Raw genomic sequence first — 18,561 nt, 5'->3', positions numbered from 1 at the left:
ACATTTACAATTGATTGACTTTTGGTAGACAGTAGACAACGTTAAGTCAAGAAATATCTTCTATTAGCCAGCGGGATGCTCCAGGCTCCAAATCCCTTGCGCGATTATTTAATTAGATGGAACTAGATTTTGCGCATGTTTTGTTCTTGAGTTGCTGATTGCATTTCCCTTTATTACCGGGTGTGATCTTGATCGCTCGTGATCTATTGTTCGGTTTATACTATTGAGCCAGACTTTTGTTCACGCGAGTGAGGTGTGTTCGTAAAAGAATAGACACCGTTAACTCGTTCGGCCTATAGTCACTATATTCTATATAGTCTGGCGGATAGAATTCCGATCTATCAAAAAGCGGAACCAGTTCAATATAGTTTAGACCAACAATTGAAAAGGTACTATCAACTTTTATAAACAAAACGTTGATTATACTTTCCTCGCCAATCGAACGCAAATTACCGGAATCATTGGATAGGGGAAACTTTCCCCAACCCAAAGATGGTATAAGTTTGCGTCAAGAGAAAAGGGTTTCCGAAGTTTTGTTCGCAATAGCTGATGTGCTCTTTTCTGTTGTTGATCGTGATTTGCTCGATTGGTTCCGCTATTTGACAACTCAATTGGTTCCCGGAATTCCATCCGCCAGACTATGAATAAAGCGACTATAGTTCGGTCATGCAACGCTTTAGGTTGACTCTTGGCTATTTGGAATGAATGACCAAAATTGGCAATGAACAAAGCAAAGCAAACATGAAAATTAAATGGAATGAAAGTTAATCATTTCTAATTTATTGTGTGGCTGTTAGAATGTTTGGGGCGCTTGCCTTATGCAGAATGTATACATTTTTTAATAGACAGATTGCGGGTCATTTTATCCCATTTCTGGATCAAATCAATGCAGGTGGTGCAATGTAAATTCATGGAGTATTAATCCGCATCATTTGCCATCGATCATATTGATTTGGTGTATTCGTTCCAGAAATAAAATATTATACAGACTTCATTACGCGCAAAAATTGGTCGACAAAAAAATCGTTTCTTTCAGTTAAAATTCATATCACAAAAATCTTCTTATTTTTCTTTTGGTAGTTCAATTCATATAGTTAAAGGAAAGAATGTTCGTTTCTTTTTTGGTTTGCCGAATCCGAACTGCCGTGCGATCCGCTTAACCCCTTCCATTAAATTTTGCACAGTGGTCTCATCGACCTTATTCGCCGCCGAACGCCAGTTAGTTTTAAACTGCTGCTCGTTTTCCATGGATTTATTAGTTTTTTTTTTTTTTTTAGATTCCGTTTGACCAAGGCCCAATACCGTTCGATAGGGTGGAGTTCTGGGCTATTGGGAGGGTTGCGGTCTTTGGGTACCACAACCACGTTGTTCGCATCGTACCACTCGATTGCTTTTTTACCATAGTGGCAGCTCGCCAAGTCCGGCCAGAACAGCACAGGTCTATTATGTTGCTTTAGGAATGGTAGCAGCCGTTTTTCCAGGCACTCCTGGACGTGGATCTCTTGATTGATGATTTCCATAGTAATGAAAATGCCGGTTTTTAGACCACACTTGCATATGACCTGCCAGACGAGATATTTTTTCGGGAACTTCGATAGTTTGATGGTTTTGAAAATTTCAGCCACCTTTCCTTTTCCTGATGCGGTATAAAACTCCCGTCCCGGATGCTGCTTGAAATCCACCTTCACATAAGTTTCGTCGTCCATGAAGACACAGTCGAACTTTGTGAGCAGATTCGTATACAGCTTTCGGGACCGCTGCTTTGCCGACGTGTTTTGTTTGTAATCTCGGTTCGCCACCTTCACCTTCTTAAACGTCGACAACCCGGCTCGTTTCTTGGCCCGCTGAACAGTAGAATGAGAGACATTGAGCTTGCCAGCGACGTCCCGCTGGAGAGGTTAGGCTTCCGCTTATATTTCACCGCCACCTTCTTCGTCGTCGCTGCCACGTCCGGATTACGATTGCCGGTCGCCAGACGCTCCCCGAACACCTTTAAAACGTTTTGCCAACTTGGCGTGTGAAAACGTCGGATTCTCTTGCTGCGCGAGCAAAATTTTGACACGCTGCTTCTCTTACTAGGATGTCATTTTGAAAACTAGAGAGCAAAAGGTGAAAACTCATCATAGCAACCATTGTATATACACTCAACTTCCAAATGTAGCATTTCAGGGTTTTTTATGCATTTTTAACAGATATACACCAATTTTAAGTTGACCAATTTTTGCGCATTCCAGACTTTAATCACACAATCAAATCCAAACCAACTAAATCGGAGACTTAAAATAACATCATAAACAAATTGCTCAATGTAAAAATATCTGCAACAGATATTGTTCTGCAAACAGTTGCAGAAACACGTAAATTTTTCTGTACAATCAACAAGAATTTTTCAACAGATCATTACCACACTTTAACAGATTATATCCCAAGTAACATTTTAAGTTTTATGAAATACTACAAAGCAACTATAAAACAACATTCTTAAAACCCTGGTCAAGGCTATTTTGTCATTAATGCATCGACCAAAACCTCATTAAGACTAGAATATGTCTAGCTGGCCCACCCTGGAGAAGGTTCTGAAGGGTGTATTCTCGAAGCTCTTCAAGATTGATTTACTGCAAAAGGTTGTATGACGAACGCATTGAGAACCATTTGATAACTACAACAAAAGCTATTTAGCAACAATAAAAACCCTTTGCAAGCCATTTCCCCTATAGCCGCTTGCTAAATCCACTAGGAAAGCATCAATCAAGGTAGAAAAGGATTTATGAATCCGATCTTATCAAAATAATTAAAATAGAAACTGATGGTATAAAAATCGTGTTGCACTTCCAAATCTAATGCAGTAGTTTTCATTAAGTGGCCTAGTTTTAAGTGCCTTATTAAATGTTATGTGAAATGTACTTGAAAACATAGAAAAAAATAGGTCCGCTCTCGTAAAACGTCGATTTGACTAATTATTTTACATTGAAAAAAAAATTGTTTTTCAGATCGAGCTAGGCTGAGATTTTTTTTATTATTTTCGCATTTAAATGTTTGCTCATTGCTAAAATTATCAAAATAAAGTTGTATCCAAGGAAATATAGATTGAAAATTGAAGATTGTAAAAAACAAGCAAACTTACTTTAACATGGCGATGGCATAAAACATGATTTTCATGGGTCATTTGTGATAAAGTTGTTTTGCTTTTAAGAAATCATTAACAAATTCTTAAGGTTTTAAAATGGCTTTTATGAAGAAAACTTGCAGGCTGAATTGTATTTTTCTAAAGCCATTTTGCTTGATCCTAACCCATTCAGATTTATGGCCGCATTTATGGAGGCAAAGTTGCCTGCAAAAGTTAAACGTCAAGGTTTGTTTATCTTTCGATAGTTGCGCTGTGAGATCCAGGATTCTTCCAGGCGGTTTTCTCCCGATGGATTGGGAGCAGTTGCTGAGATAGTTTGCGGTACTGTTTTACAACATTTCGCATGCAGGGATGTACGCTTGAATGAAATTTTCGAAGAGTTGATTTTTTCGCCGAATAAAATCGCTGCTATCGATCGGAAACCAGCTAATCTCTTTTAATTAACAGTTTCAGTGGTTTGCTGCAGGCTTGGCTTTTCCTCGCACGTGTACCTACGAAGTGTATGTGTTGACCCACACGCCGAGAAGAAAACACGATGCACGCGGAGAAAACTTTCGTTGCTCGCCGTGCACGAACGCAGGAGCATTCCCTATCGTGCACGCGTAAAACGAAGAGAGAGACTCTGAGGAGAATATTGTACGATCCGGGCAGTACGATTCGGGGTCTTATTTCCGAAATCATTTCAGGCATAACATTTGATAACGGCACAAAAGCATTTGTAAACAAACTTTCTAAGGCCCTTTACACGCGAACCAAAGTACGCCCACGCAAACCAACAACATCATCGGATAGGGGCAACTATCACCTTTTCGAAAGTGGTATTGGTTTACGTGTAAAGGGCCTTAGAAAGTTTGTTTACAAATGCTTTTGTCCCGTCATCAAATGTTATGCCTGATTTGTCGTAGTCAGTAAGCGTTCATATCGGTGTATGCGGTTTTGTTGTGTTTTTTAACTTGCATGATGGCAGATGTTTTTTACTATGATTTATTTTTTAATAAAGAGGGTTTATATTTTAGTTTAATGTATTTGTTTCTGTGCGAAATAAAACCTATATCAAATTCCATGACTATTGTGCGGCAAACTGTTTCGACCACTTTCTTTCCTCTATACAATTCTACAAATTTCACTTCTTTTTTTAATACCTCACCTTCGCAAAGTATTAAGTTTGTTACAGTGTGGTGCATATGATCAAACTTGAAAAAAATCATATATCTACCTTATAAAAACATTCCTTTGATTTAAAGTGACTAGCTTTTTTTTTGGACAATGTGAGACTAAACAAAAAATATTTTTAAAGTACTAGTAGTGGACCAATTAAAATTTAAAACCACGTTTTGAATGCGGAACGCCTAATAATGCCTGATAGGTAATATAATCCAGAGGCCGATCACTTCACTTTAATTACTGTACACACTATTTTTTAGCTCGTCTTTCTAAGCATCAGTCAAATTCCCATTTCTACCCCATACGTGGGAAATTCTGGAAAATAAGAATTAAAATAAAATATTAACGTATTTCAATTCAATTTTTCACGTGACCTTTGCTCTCGGCAACTGCATGTCGCTCTCTCAGTGCCTTACAATATGAGCTGATTTCTCAAATAATGACTGAATAACGAACGTCGTTTCCGCTATAGACCGGTGGTCTCTAGCTTTTAATTATTGACAATAATATTGAAGTGGACCCTACACGATTGCTTTTATTGACAATAATCGTATTGTCAATACATTCAATTTTGACGTCAATACATCGGTATTGACAATATTTCTGTATTCACATAATCAATATTATTTTCGATAATTCCCCTTCGCGTCAATATATTGTTACGTGTGGGGTTCGCTTGATGATGTGAACCGATGTATTGACGTCAATATAGAATGTATTGACAACACAATTATTGTCAATAAAAGCAATTGTGTAGGGTCCACTTCTGATTCCATTTCAAGCTGAACATTGCATTAGGTCCTAAGTAACATTGATCGATTCTCTTCATCGACTTTTTCATTCGTTAATAACTTGAGCACATAACCGTTTCTTGATCGGGTTGACTATTAGATGCTTAAAAGCTTTTTTTATCAATATGTGAGCTGAAAATAAGCGGGAATATCTTTACATGGCCGTGGGGATGCAAAGAGAAAGTCGACGAAAATAATCTGTCAATGTTACTTAGGACCTAATGCAATGTTCAGCTTGATTTATCAAGCACATCTCGTCTCGACCAGTGCTGTAAATTCTCAAAATCATTTGATCATTTTTGATAAAAATGAGAAAAGTAGCTATTCACTATCAAAGGGGACCTCCTCCGAATAAGTGATATAAGATGCTTATAGCGAATTCGTTTATTATTCAGTTCCAACCTGGATCGGGTATCAAGATTGGGTCTGCTTGTTTTCTGACAAACGTCAGTTTGCTCGTTTGTTTTTAAAACCTAGCTCAGGTTGAGGTTCACACTGACAAAAAGTTCGGTTTCGCACTGGGGTGGAACTGGTGTTAACCCCGGTAATAAACGAATTCGCTATTAGTCATTTGACGAAGGCATGGATCATTCTCATTTGAGAAACGCTATATATCATTCAATTGAGTGTAACATACACACAAACGGAGCTCTGGTCGACATTCCGGCGAAAAAGCAAAGCCAACCCGACACCAACCTGACTTCTATCAAATCCCAACCCGATATTGACCCGACATAAACCCAAAATTGACCCGACAACAACACGACATTGGGTCGACATCGACCTTAAATTAGCCTTACATTGATCCGACATCGGGTCAACTTGTCTGTTCGGGACCATTTTGCTGGATTTCTTCCATACTCCACTGTCGTATATCAAATGATACTGAGTGACTCAATTGACAGTGACAATGAGCTTCGAATGAGCAAGGGGCTCTTCAAATTATGGTCATGTGAGAATTCGTTTACACAGAATTGATTGAATGGTTGTATTGGATCATCTTCAATCGAATGATATGAAAATTTACAGCACTGGTCTGGACAGTACACAAAGCACAGAGAATGCGCCAGCTGTTATGAGGTAAAGTGGACCCTACACGATTACTTTTATTGACAATAATCGTATTGTCAATACATTCTATATTGACGTCAATATATCCAGATTGACAATATTTCTGAATTCACATCATCAATATTATTGTCAATAATTCCCCTTCGCGTCAATATATTGATGCGTGTGGGGTTTGCTTAAGTAAAATGTACAACATAATCGCTTCTGCGAGCGTGCTCTTGCTCTGGTAAAAAAGCCGAGTGTAGGCAAGTGCAAAACTTCGGTATTTCTCATTTGCCGAAGTGTATGCGATGTATTGCACTCTCGCACTCACGTACAATCGGTGCGCTTGCCGACCTACGGTGCGCGCACCATTTTGTTGGATGCGGTGCACGTAGCAGATACACTTTTCTCTTCACTCACACCGAGGAGAGAACCAAGCCTGGTTCGCTGTCGCTTGTCATCTATTCGCAAGATCTGTTTTTAAACTTTTGACAATGTTTTATGAATTCGAGGACCACGCTTACTTTACTCTTCTCCACCAGATGGTCAGTCGTTGATGGTGTGCTGGTTCTTCACGAGAAGTAGATTTTGCTGAATTCGACTTGAATTTTGCATCCTAGACGACTCCTTCGAGATTTCCTTGTCATAAATTTGGCTTTTAGTAACTATGAGGAACCATCTTTTAAGCTCAATTTGTAAACAGAGTAAGTGGGGAGTTTATGATGCACTTTAAAAAGCCTAAAAAGCAACAATAAATGCTTTTTGCTCTAATGAAAAACCTATTGGTTTTCTGGTTGCTTTTATAATAATAGAATACGTTTATAAAGTATATTATCAAGACATTAATAAACAATTGCTAATGACGTTTATGCTTGAATTCCAGAACAGTTTCAAGGAGGTGATTGAAAACTGTTTTTAATTTATTTTTAAAACAAGACAGTTTTTGACTTTCTTGCCAGACTATAAAAGGTTTTTAAAACAGCAAAAAGCTGAATTACTAAGCAGGAATGTTTTACACTTTGAAATGCTGTATTTAAGCTCAATGGATCACAGATATTTTGACGATCTGCAGATAACTGTTAACCGATTACATTCAATACCAGATGAAACTGACTAGTCTTATCGTAGCTTATGACTATCAAAAAGCACACCGATGAATGTTTGAAGCATATATCGTTAATAGACTCTGTTTTTGGATACAAGAAGCCTAGGAAGAATTACACGACGTTGAGATTAGAAAATCTTGAATGTAAATTAGACATTTGGATGGAGGAAAGCTTGTTCATGAACACGATATTCCGTACGCGCAACTAATCAACTGTGTCATTTAATTATGGCGGCACCATGATTGCCCACAATGTGGAAAAAGGATGTGCTAGTAAACCTCATACAGATGAAGATAATTTGAAACTCGTGATCAGTTTTAAACTGAAACAAACTGATTTTATCGTTTACCATCACAAGCAAGGAGTAGCGCTACAAACCCAGTATAGATGAATTGCGTTTGTTTTGAAAATCTTCACTGTTACGTACGATCGAAATGAACAAATGAGTTCATTATACATCAACAAATACGCGTTTATTGATATTCACCAGTGCTTAATTATCCAACCCAAAATTGTCAAAATCAGAAGCGATCCTCAAAAGCAAAATAATTAAATTCATTTTGAGCAAAACGATTATTTTGAATAGTAATCATTTTGTTAAGCCTCTGCATTCATTTTCCATCAGATGTCACTGCTGTTGTTTGCGGTGACGTCTATCGGAAACTACGCATAATCTGTTTTCCGTTGATTGTTCACAGAGGACAGTGCAGTGCACACCGTGTCTGGTATCTCTATATATTCATTTATATTAACATCCGAAGTCATTTCTTTTTTACACATTCTGCACACAAAATAGCTCACCCATCACATAATTTCCCACAATTTTTTTTATGAATGGGGCGGGACAGAAAGTATTCTTTATGCAGAATTTCTAAAAAAGGAGGGACTTCGGTTGTTAATCTAAATGCATATATAGAGGTACTAGACATGTTTTGTAGTGTCAGGTACTCTATTTTGTAATCTGTGAAAGGGAAATCACAAATCGAGTGTCATCAAAATACATGGCATGTTGAGAGATTGAGCTCGTGAGAGAGAATTTTCTTTCTCTAATTTGAATTTTTGCTCTCTCTATGGGGGCTGGTAGTAAAGCGGTAAAAATATGTATGGGAAAAACCCTTTTTTATTTAATTGTAGCTTGTTTAATAATAATTCACAGGGAAAAAAAGAACGGCAAAGTCTATGAATTATTTCTGTAGGTTGTCATCAACTTTTATATGCATCAAAGCGTATTATTTCCACATTTAAAAAAATTATATAGAGATATTTATTACTTACTACCAATGGGACAGCGCCATATGCGTGAAAAATAGTATTGACTAAATGGTTCATTGTCGACCCAAGATCCTGAAACCTAAATATTAACATCCATTCAGCATGACACAAAAATTTGTCATCGATTTGTGTGTTAAACCCAACACGACACGTTCTTGAGCGCTATTGACAACACAGAGGCGATAATGAACATCCAGCCACGAATGAAGAAAAACAAAGGTTGACTTCGATACTCATAGGTTGCGTTGATCAAGAGAATGCTGTTATGTCAAACTTCAAATGCATGCAGGTAGATGGTCTATCTGTTAAGGTTGTCTTCATTTTCAGCTAAGTTGAGTGTAGAAGAAATTATATTTATCAGCACTGCTCGTGATGGATGATCAGCAGGCGATAAACTAAGGGTCAGAACAGTCAGAAAATCCGGTCACATCTCTCCAAATTCGGCGAACCAGAAAATCCACGAGCAACCAGCAACAAAGAAGCAATAAGAATGTTCGAATGAATTTGATTGGGCTGAAGCATCGTCCCTTTCGATTGACGATGTTATTTATCTTCGTCGAATACGAGCATACGAGCAGCAAACAGCAATTCAAAACTAATAATTCAAGCGTAACTATTCAAATCGACGTATCTGCTTTTGTAAACAATCTCTGCAATCGACAATTTGTCTTAACTGCTAACTCACCCACGCAAAAAAAAAACACCATCATCAGGTAGGGGAATATTTCCCCTATTAGCTGGTGTTGTTAGTTTCTGTGAGTGAGCTTGCAGTTGCCACAAATCGTCAATTGAAGTGATTGTTTACAAAATCAGATACGTCGAATTGAATAGTTATGCTTGAAAATCATTCAGATCCAAAAGTTTGTAATTCCTGTTTAAAAACTGAACTTTTTTTGTGAAATCTGCAGGCTGACAAAATCGGGAAAAATAGCTGACAAAATCGGAAAAGCCCTGTATTTCTAATTTACCACGTCAGGTTTTCGACGTGGGTGTGCTGGATCAATTTTCTTTTCTCGTCTTCCATCTAGTACAACTTTTTTAATACTGCACGTATCGAGACGAAACGGAAACACGTGTACTTTCAAAACAAATCGCTGTCAAAACATTCCATAACTGACCACTAGAGGTGCTGATATTGAATAAATAAATTGTCCGGATTCTAAGTGGACCAAACTTAATTAACGTGAGAGAAAATAGATAGCAATACAATTCTACACAGTCACTGAGCTAGATTGAACAACCGTATAGACGTCTACTGGGTGGCACTAGCGTGCACAGGAATCTTGTGCAGGAGGGGCAATTGTTTTTTTCTATGGTGCATTCAATCTGGGGATGGGGAGTACTCCAAAGTGCGGGGGAGATGGTGATGTCCACCCACCACTGTTTCCCTACTGTTCAATTTAGCTAATTTTATTTATTTTTTACTCCGGTGGTGGTTCATCTTCTTCAATGGAAACTGCTTTCAGACAACCAATGGAATTGACAATTTAATCCCACCGACAATGTCGATGAGGATCAGTTCGTCAAATGGCTGCATTAGTAGGGCTTTAACCGAAATGTTTCAGAAGTCAATATCCTTGAGATTCTTCGCAGATTTTTTTAGAACTCTCCTAAGAGCTCTTTTGATATTCTTTTCAGAGGTCCACTGGAATTATGCTTAGATCTCTTCATGATTTTTTCTCAGAACACCTTGGAACTCAAATTCCTTTAGAGTTTCCGAATTTTATCCCGGGATGAGCTAGAAATTATCCTCGGAATTCGCTTGAAATTTTGTTTAAAATCCCTTTGGAATTTCACTCAAAATTTTATTTTCTCGGTATACTTTTCGAAATCAGCTTGGAACTATCCGCAGGATGCACTAGAAATTATAGAATTTTCTTGGAATTCTTCCAGAAATATTTTGGAACTGTCCTAAGAATTCAATATCTTTGAGGTTCTTCTCGAAATATTTTAGAACTTTTTTTTTTCTCAAAACACTTTGGAACTGGAATTCCCCTAAAGTTTCAGAAGAATTTCCTCTGTATTCTACAGAAATTCTTCGCAGAATTAGCTTGAAATTATCCTCGGAATTCCCTTGAAATTTTCCTCAACATCCCTTTGAAATTTCATTCAAAATTTGATTCTCTCGGTATTCTTTTCAAAATTATCTTGGAACTATCTGCAGAATTCACTAGAAATTATTCACAGAATTTTCGTGAAATCATTCCCACAAATATTTTCTTTTGGAACTGTCCTCAGAATTCAATACCCTTTACGTTCTTCTTGGAAATCAAGTTTAATTTGTCTGTCCATTCATCAAAACGTTGTAATTTTTCTACCAGAAATGTTCAATAAAACTTGCCTCTCCATTCACCAGAACTGTGCAATTTTTAGATCAGGAATTTTCAATTCAGCTTGCCCCTCCATGCAGCAAAATGTTGCAAATCATACACCAGAAATTTTCAATACAAACTTGCCCCCAGAAAATTTAACACCAGAAAACTTGAATTGACCAGAACGATGCAAATTTTCCACCGTTAATGTTCAAATAAAATTGCTTCTTCAATCTTCTGATTGGTGCCGATTTCCTTTTTCCATTTTTCACCAGAGATTTTTATTGTTTATTGTTGTTTATTTTTTATTGAAAAATTCAACTGACAAATACTGACAATACTGAGGCAATTTTCAAATAAAGCTTGTCCCTATTTTCATATTTTTCATCATAAATTTTCAGTAAAGCAGCTTCCCTCCAGTCATCAGAATGGTGCAAATTTTACACCAGAAATTATTATTAAAATTTGTTTCTCTATTCAGCAAATTTAAGACCAGAAAATTTCCAAAAAGCTTGCCCACCAGAAATTTTAAATAAAGTTTGTGCCTTCATTTACCAGACTAGTGCAAGTTTTCGACCAGAAATATTCTGTTCATTTCATTTATCAAAGCGATGCAAATTTTGCACTAGAAATTTTCAATAGAGCATGCTCCTCCATTGTCAGTGAAGTTTGTTACACCATGCACCTTTTTGGTGCAATTTTCAGACTTTGCCTCTTCATGCAGAATGGTGCAAATTTTCCAATGAAGCTTGCATTCATCAGAACGATGCAAATTATGCACCAGAAAAATTAATAAACCTTGCTTTTACATTCACCACAGTGTTGCGAACTTTCCACCAGAAATTTTCAGTTAAATGTGTACCTCCAAATTTTTAGCGTGACTCAATTTTAGAACCAGAACCAGAAATATTCAATAAAAAGCTTTTTCTTCGATTTACTACCACGAAGGTGAATTTTTTTAACCTTAAATTTACCCTTTGCTTTTAACCCTTCATGAACAAACTTGAAAAAAAAATTACACCAGAATTTTTTTGTATTCACCAATGTGGTGCAATTTTTTGACCAAAAAAATTCATTGAAGTTTGTTCCTTCAGGCACCTTTGTGGTGCAATTTTTTGGCACAATCTCAAAAGAATTGACGCAATAAAAGGGTTTCAATTTTACCTTCAAATCAAGTTATCAAGAAATCTAGTTATTTTTTATCATAACTTTTAAAATGTGGAAATAAAAATCTTATTTATAAAAGGTGGGGCAATTGCCCCACCTTGCCCCACTCTGTGCACGCCAGTGCTGGGTGGTAGAATTAAGCAACGCTGCTCGACTTCAACAGAACAAATAGAAAGCTGCCCGGACTATGACTATGGATATTTAGAATCAATTTCCCTTTCTGTATTGAAAGTGTTAAGATTGAATAGCTGAATACAATTGCTAGACAAAGACAAATACAACATAACCATCACGACACGAACCATGTTATTCTCGAGCAATTACACACTTATGTCGTTTTCGTTTTTGCGGTGTAGCACTGGTGTAGTGTAAGCAGGAATAAGCGTGAGTCTTTGACAGCTCAACATCATTTGTTTGTAAAGAAAGGTGCATCCTATATCTACACCTTAAATTATTTCGGTGTACGGCAGTGTAGCACCGGTGTAGCTACACCGCAAAAACGAAAACGACATTAGACAAATCTTGTAAATTTAGATGCTCTGAGAGTAACATATACCTATGAGCTTGAATTTTGATATAAATTTGAGTCATAACAGACGCGAAATACAATACAATACAATACTTAATCAAACGTACTTTTCGTCGAGCAACGAACTTTTCAGTCTCGGAGCGCTTACATGACATGTTTGTTTACGTAAAAAAAATTATGTCAAAGATGGATTCTATCACGTGTACAATCTGTTATTTCTACATAAGTGTATACATGCTTTAACTTTTTTGACTTAACAGAAACAGAATGATGATTTATGTCTTAATATGCCCCGACCAATTATGATTAAAAATTCTATTCTTTCTTCTCGCCCCCCTCAGGTTCCCAATCGCGCTACTCGGTGATCGAATCTAATGGCATTTCGATGCTGCGAATCGAACCGGTACGTGCCGGCCGTGACGATGCACCGTACGAATGCATGGCAGAAAGTGGCGTCGCCGATGCCGTGTCTGCTGAGGCGACTCTCACCGTCTATGAGCGTAAGTACATACACACTTTCAGAACTCTTTCAGTTTATCACAAAAGTACAACCGACCACTTATAAGTCCCCGTTCTATTAAAAATCTACATAATAATACCATTGGGGAAATTTTTCTCTTCACCTTGCTAATCCATCTTCATCACTTTGCGAAATGCAAAACAAATAGTTTACCATTATGATTCATAACTTGCTCTCCAATCCGGGAATGGGACCGTCATCTTGCGACCGTTTTTCCGGTGCACCGCTTTCCGGAGCTCTGCAAAGGAAGCAACTGACGATAAGCAGAGCGAAAGAGAAAGAGTCTCAGTGTATAGAGCTGCAGAAAATCCCAAGCGGATTTGCATCACTAATTGTATGAATTTCCAGCCATTATGCTAATACCGGTGTGGTGTGAGGAAACAGACCATCCTCTGATAAGGACGCGCAAATTCAAGGTGCCACGAAAAAAACGGTACCGATCGGAATGAAGAAATCCTAATCCATCAGAAAGAAGCGGATTAGCTAGCGCGATGCAGTTCTCAGACTCGGAGAGCTGATGAATAAAACATAGACGGGATTTTCGTACGGCATCAACACTTCCAAACCTGTCGATTTCTATCCAATATCCATGGTGTCCAATCGGTAGGATGAGTCGAATGCATTTTATAGATTTTATTCTAATAAAGGTGCCCGTTTAAGCAGGATGTGCCAATAAGTGAATGAGTCAATGCTGCTATCGATGGCTGCGTCTGCTGATGGGCTATAAAGCGCTCTGAATTGATGGCTCGCAGCCGAGCAGCCGAGGACTAAAATATCAATCTACGCGGCTAGAAAGAGGAGGACAAAAAAAATCCCGAAGTTGTGCTTTGTGTGAGAACAAGATAAAGACATACGGAAAGTGATTTGCATAAGCATCCACTTTTTTTTTTGGGACTCCTTCCGGTCGGTGGGGCATAATTTTGCATTGATTTGCATAATGTTGTAGCAAAATGCTGAGCGGGAGGAAGCTTGGTTGAAAATGGAAGTTGGAGAAAATGGCGTTCACTCATCTTTGGTTGTTGACGCCTGCGGGGCGGAACGGAATTGCTCTGAAATGATGCCCTCCATCCATGCCATACCCGTATAAGGAAAGGAGCGATGATCAAAATAATGGATGACAGTTTGAGTTGCGACACATTGCATGATTGCGATAAGCAAAATAACTTTATTTGTATCACGCCTCGTCATGAAATTAAACATTAAATCAAAGATCTTTTTTGATTGCATTCTATGATTAAAAATTCAAAGATGCAAAATTTAACACTGGATCCGGGGCCCGGTGTCTTCGCCAGAGTTGGCGTGCACAATTGTTCGCACCAATTACTCAATTGTCAATTGCACTCACTTGATGAAACGTGGTCCATAAAACAAAGTAGGTTTTCATTTAGGAGAAAAGCTGTTCTTATTTTTGCGTCTCAGATATTTTATTGATGAATGGACAGACAAATTAAACTTGATTTCCAAGAAGAACGTAAAGGGTATTGAATTCTGAGGACAGTTCCAAAAGAAAATATTTGTGGGAATGATTTCACGAAAATTCTGTGAATAATTTCTAGTGAATTCTGCAGATAGTTCCAAGATAATTTTGAAAAGAATACCGAGAGAATCAAATTTTGAATGAAATTTCAAAGGGATGTTGAGGAAAATTTCAAGGGAATTCCGAGGATAATTTCAAGCTAATTCTGCGAAGAATTTCTGTAGAATACAGAGGAAATTCTTCTGAAACTTTAGGGGAATTCCAGTTCCAAATTGTTTTGAGAAAAAAAAAAGTTCTAAAATATTTCGAGAAGAACCTCAAAGATATTGAATTCTTAGGACAGTTCCAAAATATTTCTGGAAGAATTCCAAGAAAATTCTATAATTTCTAGTGCATCCTGCGGATAGTTCCAAGCTGATTTCGAAAAGTATACCGAGAAAATAAAATTTTCGGATTTGTTAAGTTTTATGTAATGAGCGGAAAGTTATTCAGAAAGGGCAATTTGTTTAAGAAATAAGCCTGCCAACCCTGATCTCAGGTTTTTTTAGTGCAAATAATTGATATTCTAAATCTAACTTTCCTATTTGTTTGTCGTGATTTTTGACAAAATTGTAGCTGAGATGGTTTCAAGCTTTTTTATTAAGAAAACATATTTTCTGTCTCTTAACGTTCTCAATTAAGAGCATTTTTGACTTAAGGTGTTCATTAGAGTGGGTGTTTGTGTGTATTCATTCCCCCACTGGCCAGCAGTGTTATTATGGAAGAAGTCATTGTAGACAGCTTTAGGCCGGGAGTTAGAAGGTGATAACTCTATTGCAGATCCAGCAATCCATTCCAGAATGTCTGGAGAGTCACGCCCATTCCGAGGTTGCTTTAGTATTACACACACACTTCCAGTTTCCAAACTGTTCTGTTGAATCCTGGTATGTTTTTTTTTATTATTATAAAAAGTAAATATTTGGACTGGTCTCACCATGTTCCGCTGGTCTGCCGCCATTGATTGCTTCTTTTGGAATCCCTTGTACTTTTTCTCTAACACTTCGTATTTCATTCCGCACTTCACCAGCAATTTCCTTCCGTAGATCGTCCTTGATCGGTTCTGACATGATTCCGCCTTTTCCAGGTATTTCTTGTTGTCCGAGGGAGATAAATCCGCACTAATGTTCGGACCTGGTTTGATTTTCACTCTTCCTCGCTGGTTGGTGTGGTCGATCTCATGTCCACCATCTGTTACTGTATTGCCATGGTCATCTGGTATAAGGCTCGCATCTTAAATCGCTGGTCCACCGAGCACTCGGCATGAGTCATTGAATCAATGTAGAGTTTAGTATGAGATGGTGTGATATGCAAAGTACGAAAAGAGAATGAATGGAATTCGAAAGGGATTAGTTTCAAGAAATGATAGTTTCATCAGATTCCCCAACTAACCATACTCAACTTCTTCTTCTTCTTCTTCTTCGCATTTAAAGCTTATTGCATATCGCATATTAGCTTATTGCGTGCTCTCAACTTAGTGTTCTAGATGCACTTCCACAGTTATTAATTGAGAGCTTTCGATGCCTGTACCATTTTTGCATTGGTATAATGGTGTGGCAAGTCCAATCATACTTCTATGATACCTATACCCAGGGAAGTCGAGATATTTTCCAACCCGAAAAATTCCTAGACCGAACCGGGAATCGAACCCAGCCACCTCCAGCATGGTCTTGCTTTGTAGCTGCGCCTTTACCGTCTGAGCTAAGGGAGGCCCCATACTAACCATACTCAAGCAAAGTAAGTAAATGCAAGCTTTATTGCGACTATATGATTACTTGGGTACTCATATGGCCGTCAGAATGGTTAATCGGTTGCGAAGTGAAGTATTCCTGAAAGTGATCCGTTATATTTCCCAATGTTTTGATTTTATCCTTACGTTACCTCAATGTTATATCACAGACAAACAGACACATTACATTGAACATTTATCATTGTAAACACTACCGCCATCTGTTGTGTACACTCAACAGATGACTGTAGCGCGTGAACGTAAAACGGAAGGGAATTGATTATGCACGCCACAAGTGGCGGTAATAACAACTAAGAAACATTTAAATTGACCGTTAAAAGCGATTTCTATGAACATCTTAAGCATGTTATGTCTGCTTGTCTGTGATCATACCTTCACTATCGCAACTCCGGGTAATCCACGAAAGTGTTTGCATTTTTCTCACGCACTTTTGAACTAACTGCAATCACTCTCTCATACTCGAAATGTGCCACGACCAAATTGGCACAACGACGCCCTATACGCTCTCTGACCAAAGCGCAGGGACTTAAGATGTTCATTAGAGTGTTCCAAAATAGGGCAATCCTGGAATGTCAAACGCTGGAATGGTAGTTTGGGTGGTCAGAAACACCCCCGCCAAATTTTGAAGTCCTTTGGTTCAACACCTCGCTCAAACGGCGTGAAGTTTGTATGGGGAAAATCGACAAAATGTATGAGAGAAGGAGCCACCTTCATATTGAGGGGTGATACGGTCAAAATTTGGTCAAGGGAAAACGCGTGTAAATCGGTGAAATCGTTTATTTAAAAAATCAAATTAAATTTCTTTTTCAAGTTCAATTAGTATAAAATTCAGGAAAAATATTCAGTTAGGCTTCCGCTTTTCCAAATCCGAATTGCCGGGCCTTACGCTTGACCCCTGCCATCAGATTTTGTACAGCCACCTTGTCCACCTTCTTCCCCAAGCAACACGGCTTGTCATAAAGAAGTTGAAAATACTTTTCAATGACTTACGTATAGAATCAATAATACTTTAAGTTACATCATTTAATACATTTATACAACCTAAAAAGCGCAAGACGCGGAGCTTATAAAACTAAATACTGGTATTATAACATGTTTTGAAAACATCATAAAAACCAGCGGCAAAAAAAACAATAAAAAAAAACTTGAGCATGGGATTCGAACACTGGTCCTTGGCGTGGTAGACTTAATACTTCCTAACTGGACCAACTCCGCTTAAAGAAAGATTTTTATAAGTGTCTATCATGTTCTTGCCAATGGCATGAAAATTATATTCTCGTGCATCACGCCTTCATAAAGACGTTTTGTAAGCAGCAGAGCGTACATTCAATTGCCAGAGTGTTATTTTAAAGTATTTTCAACTTCTTATAGGACAACATGCACCTTTTCAGTTGTATTAATTTATGAGATGTCATAACAAAGTGTTTTCAACTTTCTTTATAACAAACCTCCGAAAACATCATAAGAGACTGTCAATCACTGCGTGAAGAGACAGTCCGTCTCTATGGCGCCGTCAATGTTTACGTCATTCTGGAAAGTACAGAATCTCTTCAAGGACTTTATAAATTAAATTAAGATTGATTTTGTATATGAACAGTTTTATAGTGGTATTTAAACAGTAAGATGCACGTTCAAATAACATTTAAAGATAAAAGCAAAAGAAAACTATTTTTGAAAATTTTGAAATTTAGGAAGTATTAAGAAAACATCTATAAACCTCATATATAACGTGGGATGTTTTCTGCATCACTTATAATATATTTATACAACAAGCCGTTCTAATTCTTTTTCAAAAAGATGTTTTATGTGTTACTTGGGTCGCCGCAGAAAGCCAGTTTGCCTTGAACTGCTGCTCGCCCTTAGCAGTTTTTTTGGTCTTCTTTAGGTTCCGCTTGACAATAGCCCAGTATTTCTCAATTGGGCGGAGCTCTGGCGTGTTGGGAGGGTTCTTGTCCTTGGGAACCACCTGCACGTTGTTGGCGGTGTACCACTCCATGGCCTTTTTACCGTAATGGCAAGATGCCAAATCCGGCCAAAACAGTACGGAACAACCGTGTTTCTTCAGGAAAGGCAGCAGACGTTTATTCAAACACTCTTTCACGTAAATTTCTTGGTTGACAGTCCCGGAAGCTATGAAAATGCTGCTTTTCAAGCCACAGGTACAGATGGCTTGCCAAACCAGATATTTCTTTGCGAACTTTGACAGTTTCATGTGCTTGAAAACATCTGCTACCTTTCCCCTTCCTTTTGCCGTATA

General features: G+C 37.9%; 1 protein-coding gene across 10 annotated transcripts in view; it reads left to right on the top strand.

Annotated features, from left to right (window-relative positions):
- Window positions 1–18,561, top strand: part of Lar (tyrosine-protein phosphatase Lar) — a 571,867-nt gene that overhangs the window by 360,890 nt on the left and 192,416 nt on the right. For all 10 annotated transcript variants that reach the window (XM_065228155.1, XM_065228154.1, XM_065228160.1 and 7 more), the window contains one exon: window positions 12,863–13,021. In XM_065228155.1, coding sequence (XP_065084227.1) covers window positions 12,863–13,021 — 159 coding nt within the window. The remainder of the gene's footprint in view (window positions 1–12,862; window positions 13,022–18,561) is intronic.

Source organism: Ochlerotatus camptorhynchus, unplaced genomic scaffold (genome assembly GCF_037179485.1).
Source record: "Ochlerotatus camptorhynchus isolate MF236.1 unplaced genomic scaffold, CSIRO-AGI_Acam_v1.1 ptg000284l, whole genome shotgun sequence".
Lineage (NCBI taxonomy): Eukaryota > Metazoa > Arthropoda > Insecta > Diptera > Culicidae > Ochlerotatus > Ochlerotatus camptorhynchus.
Note: the sequence above shows the minus strand (reverse complement) of the source record. Positions and strands in the feature narration are given on the sequence as shown.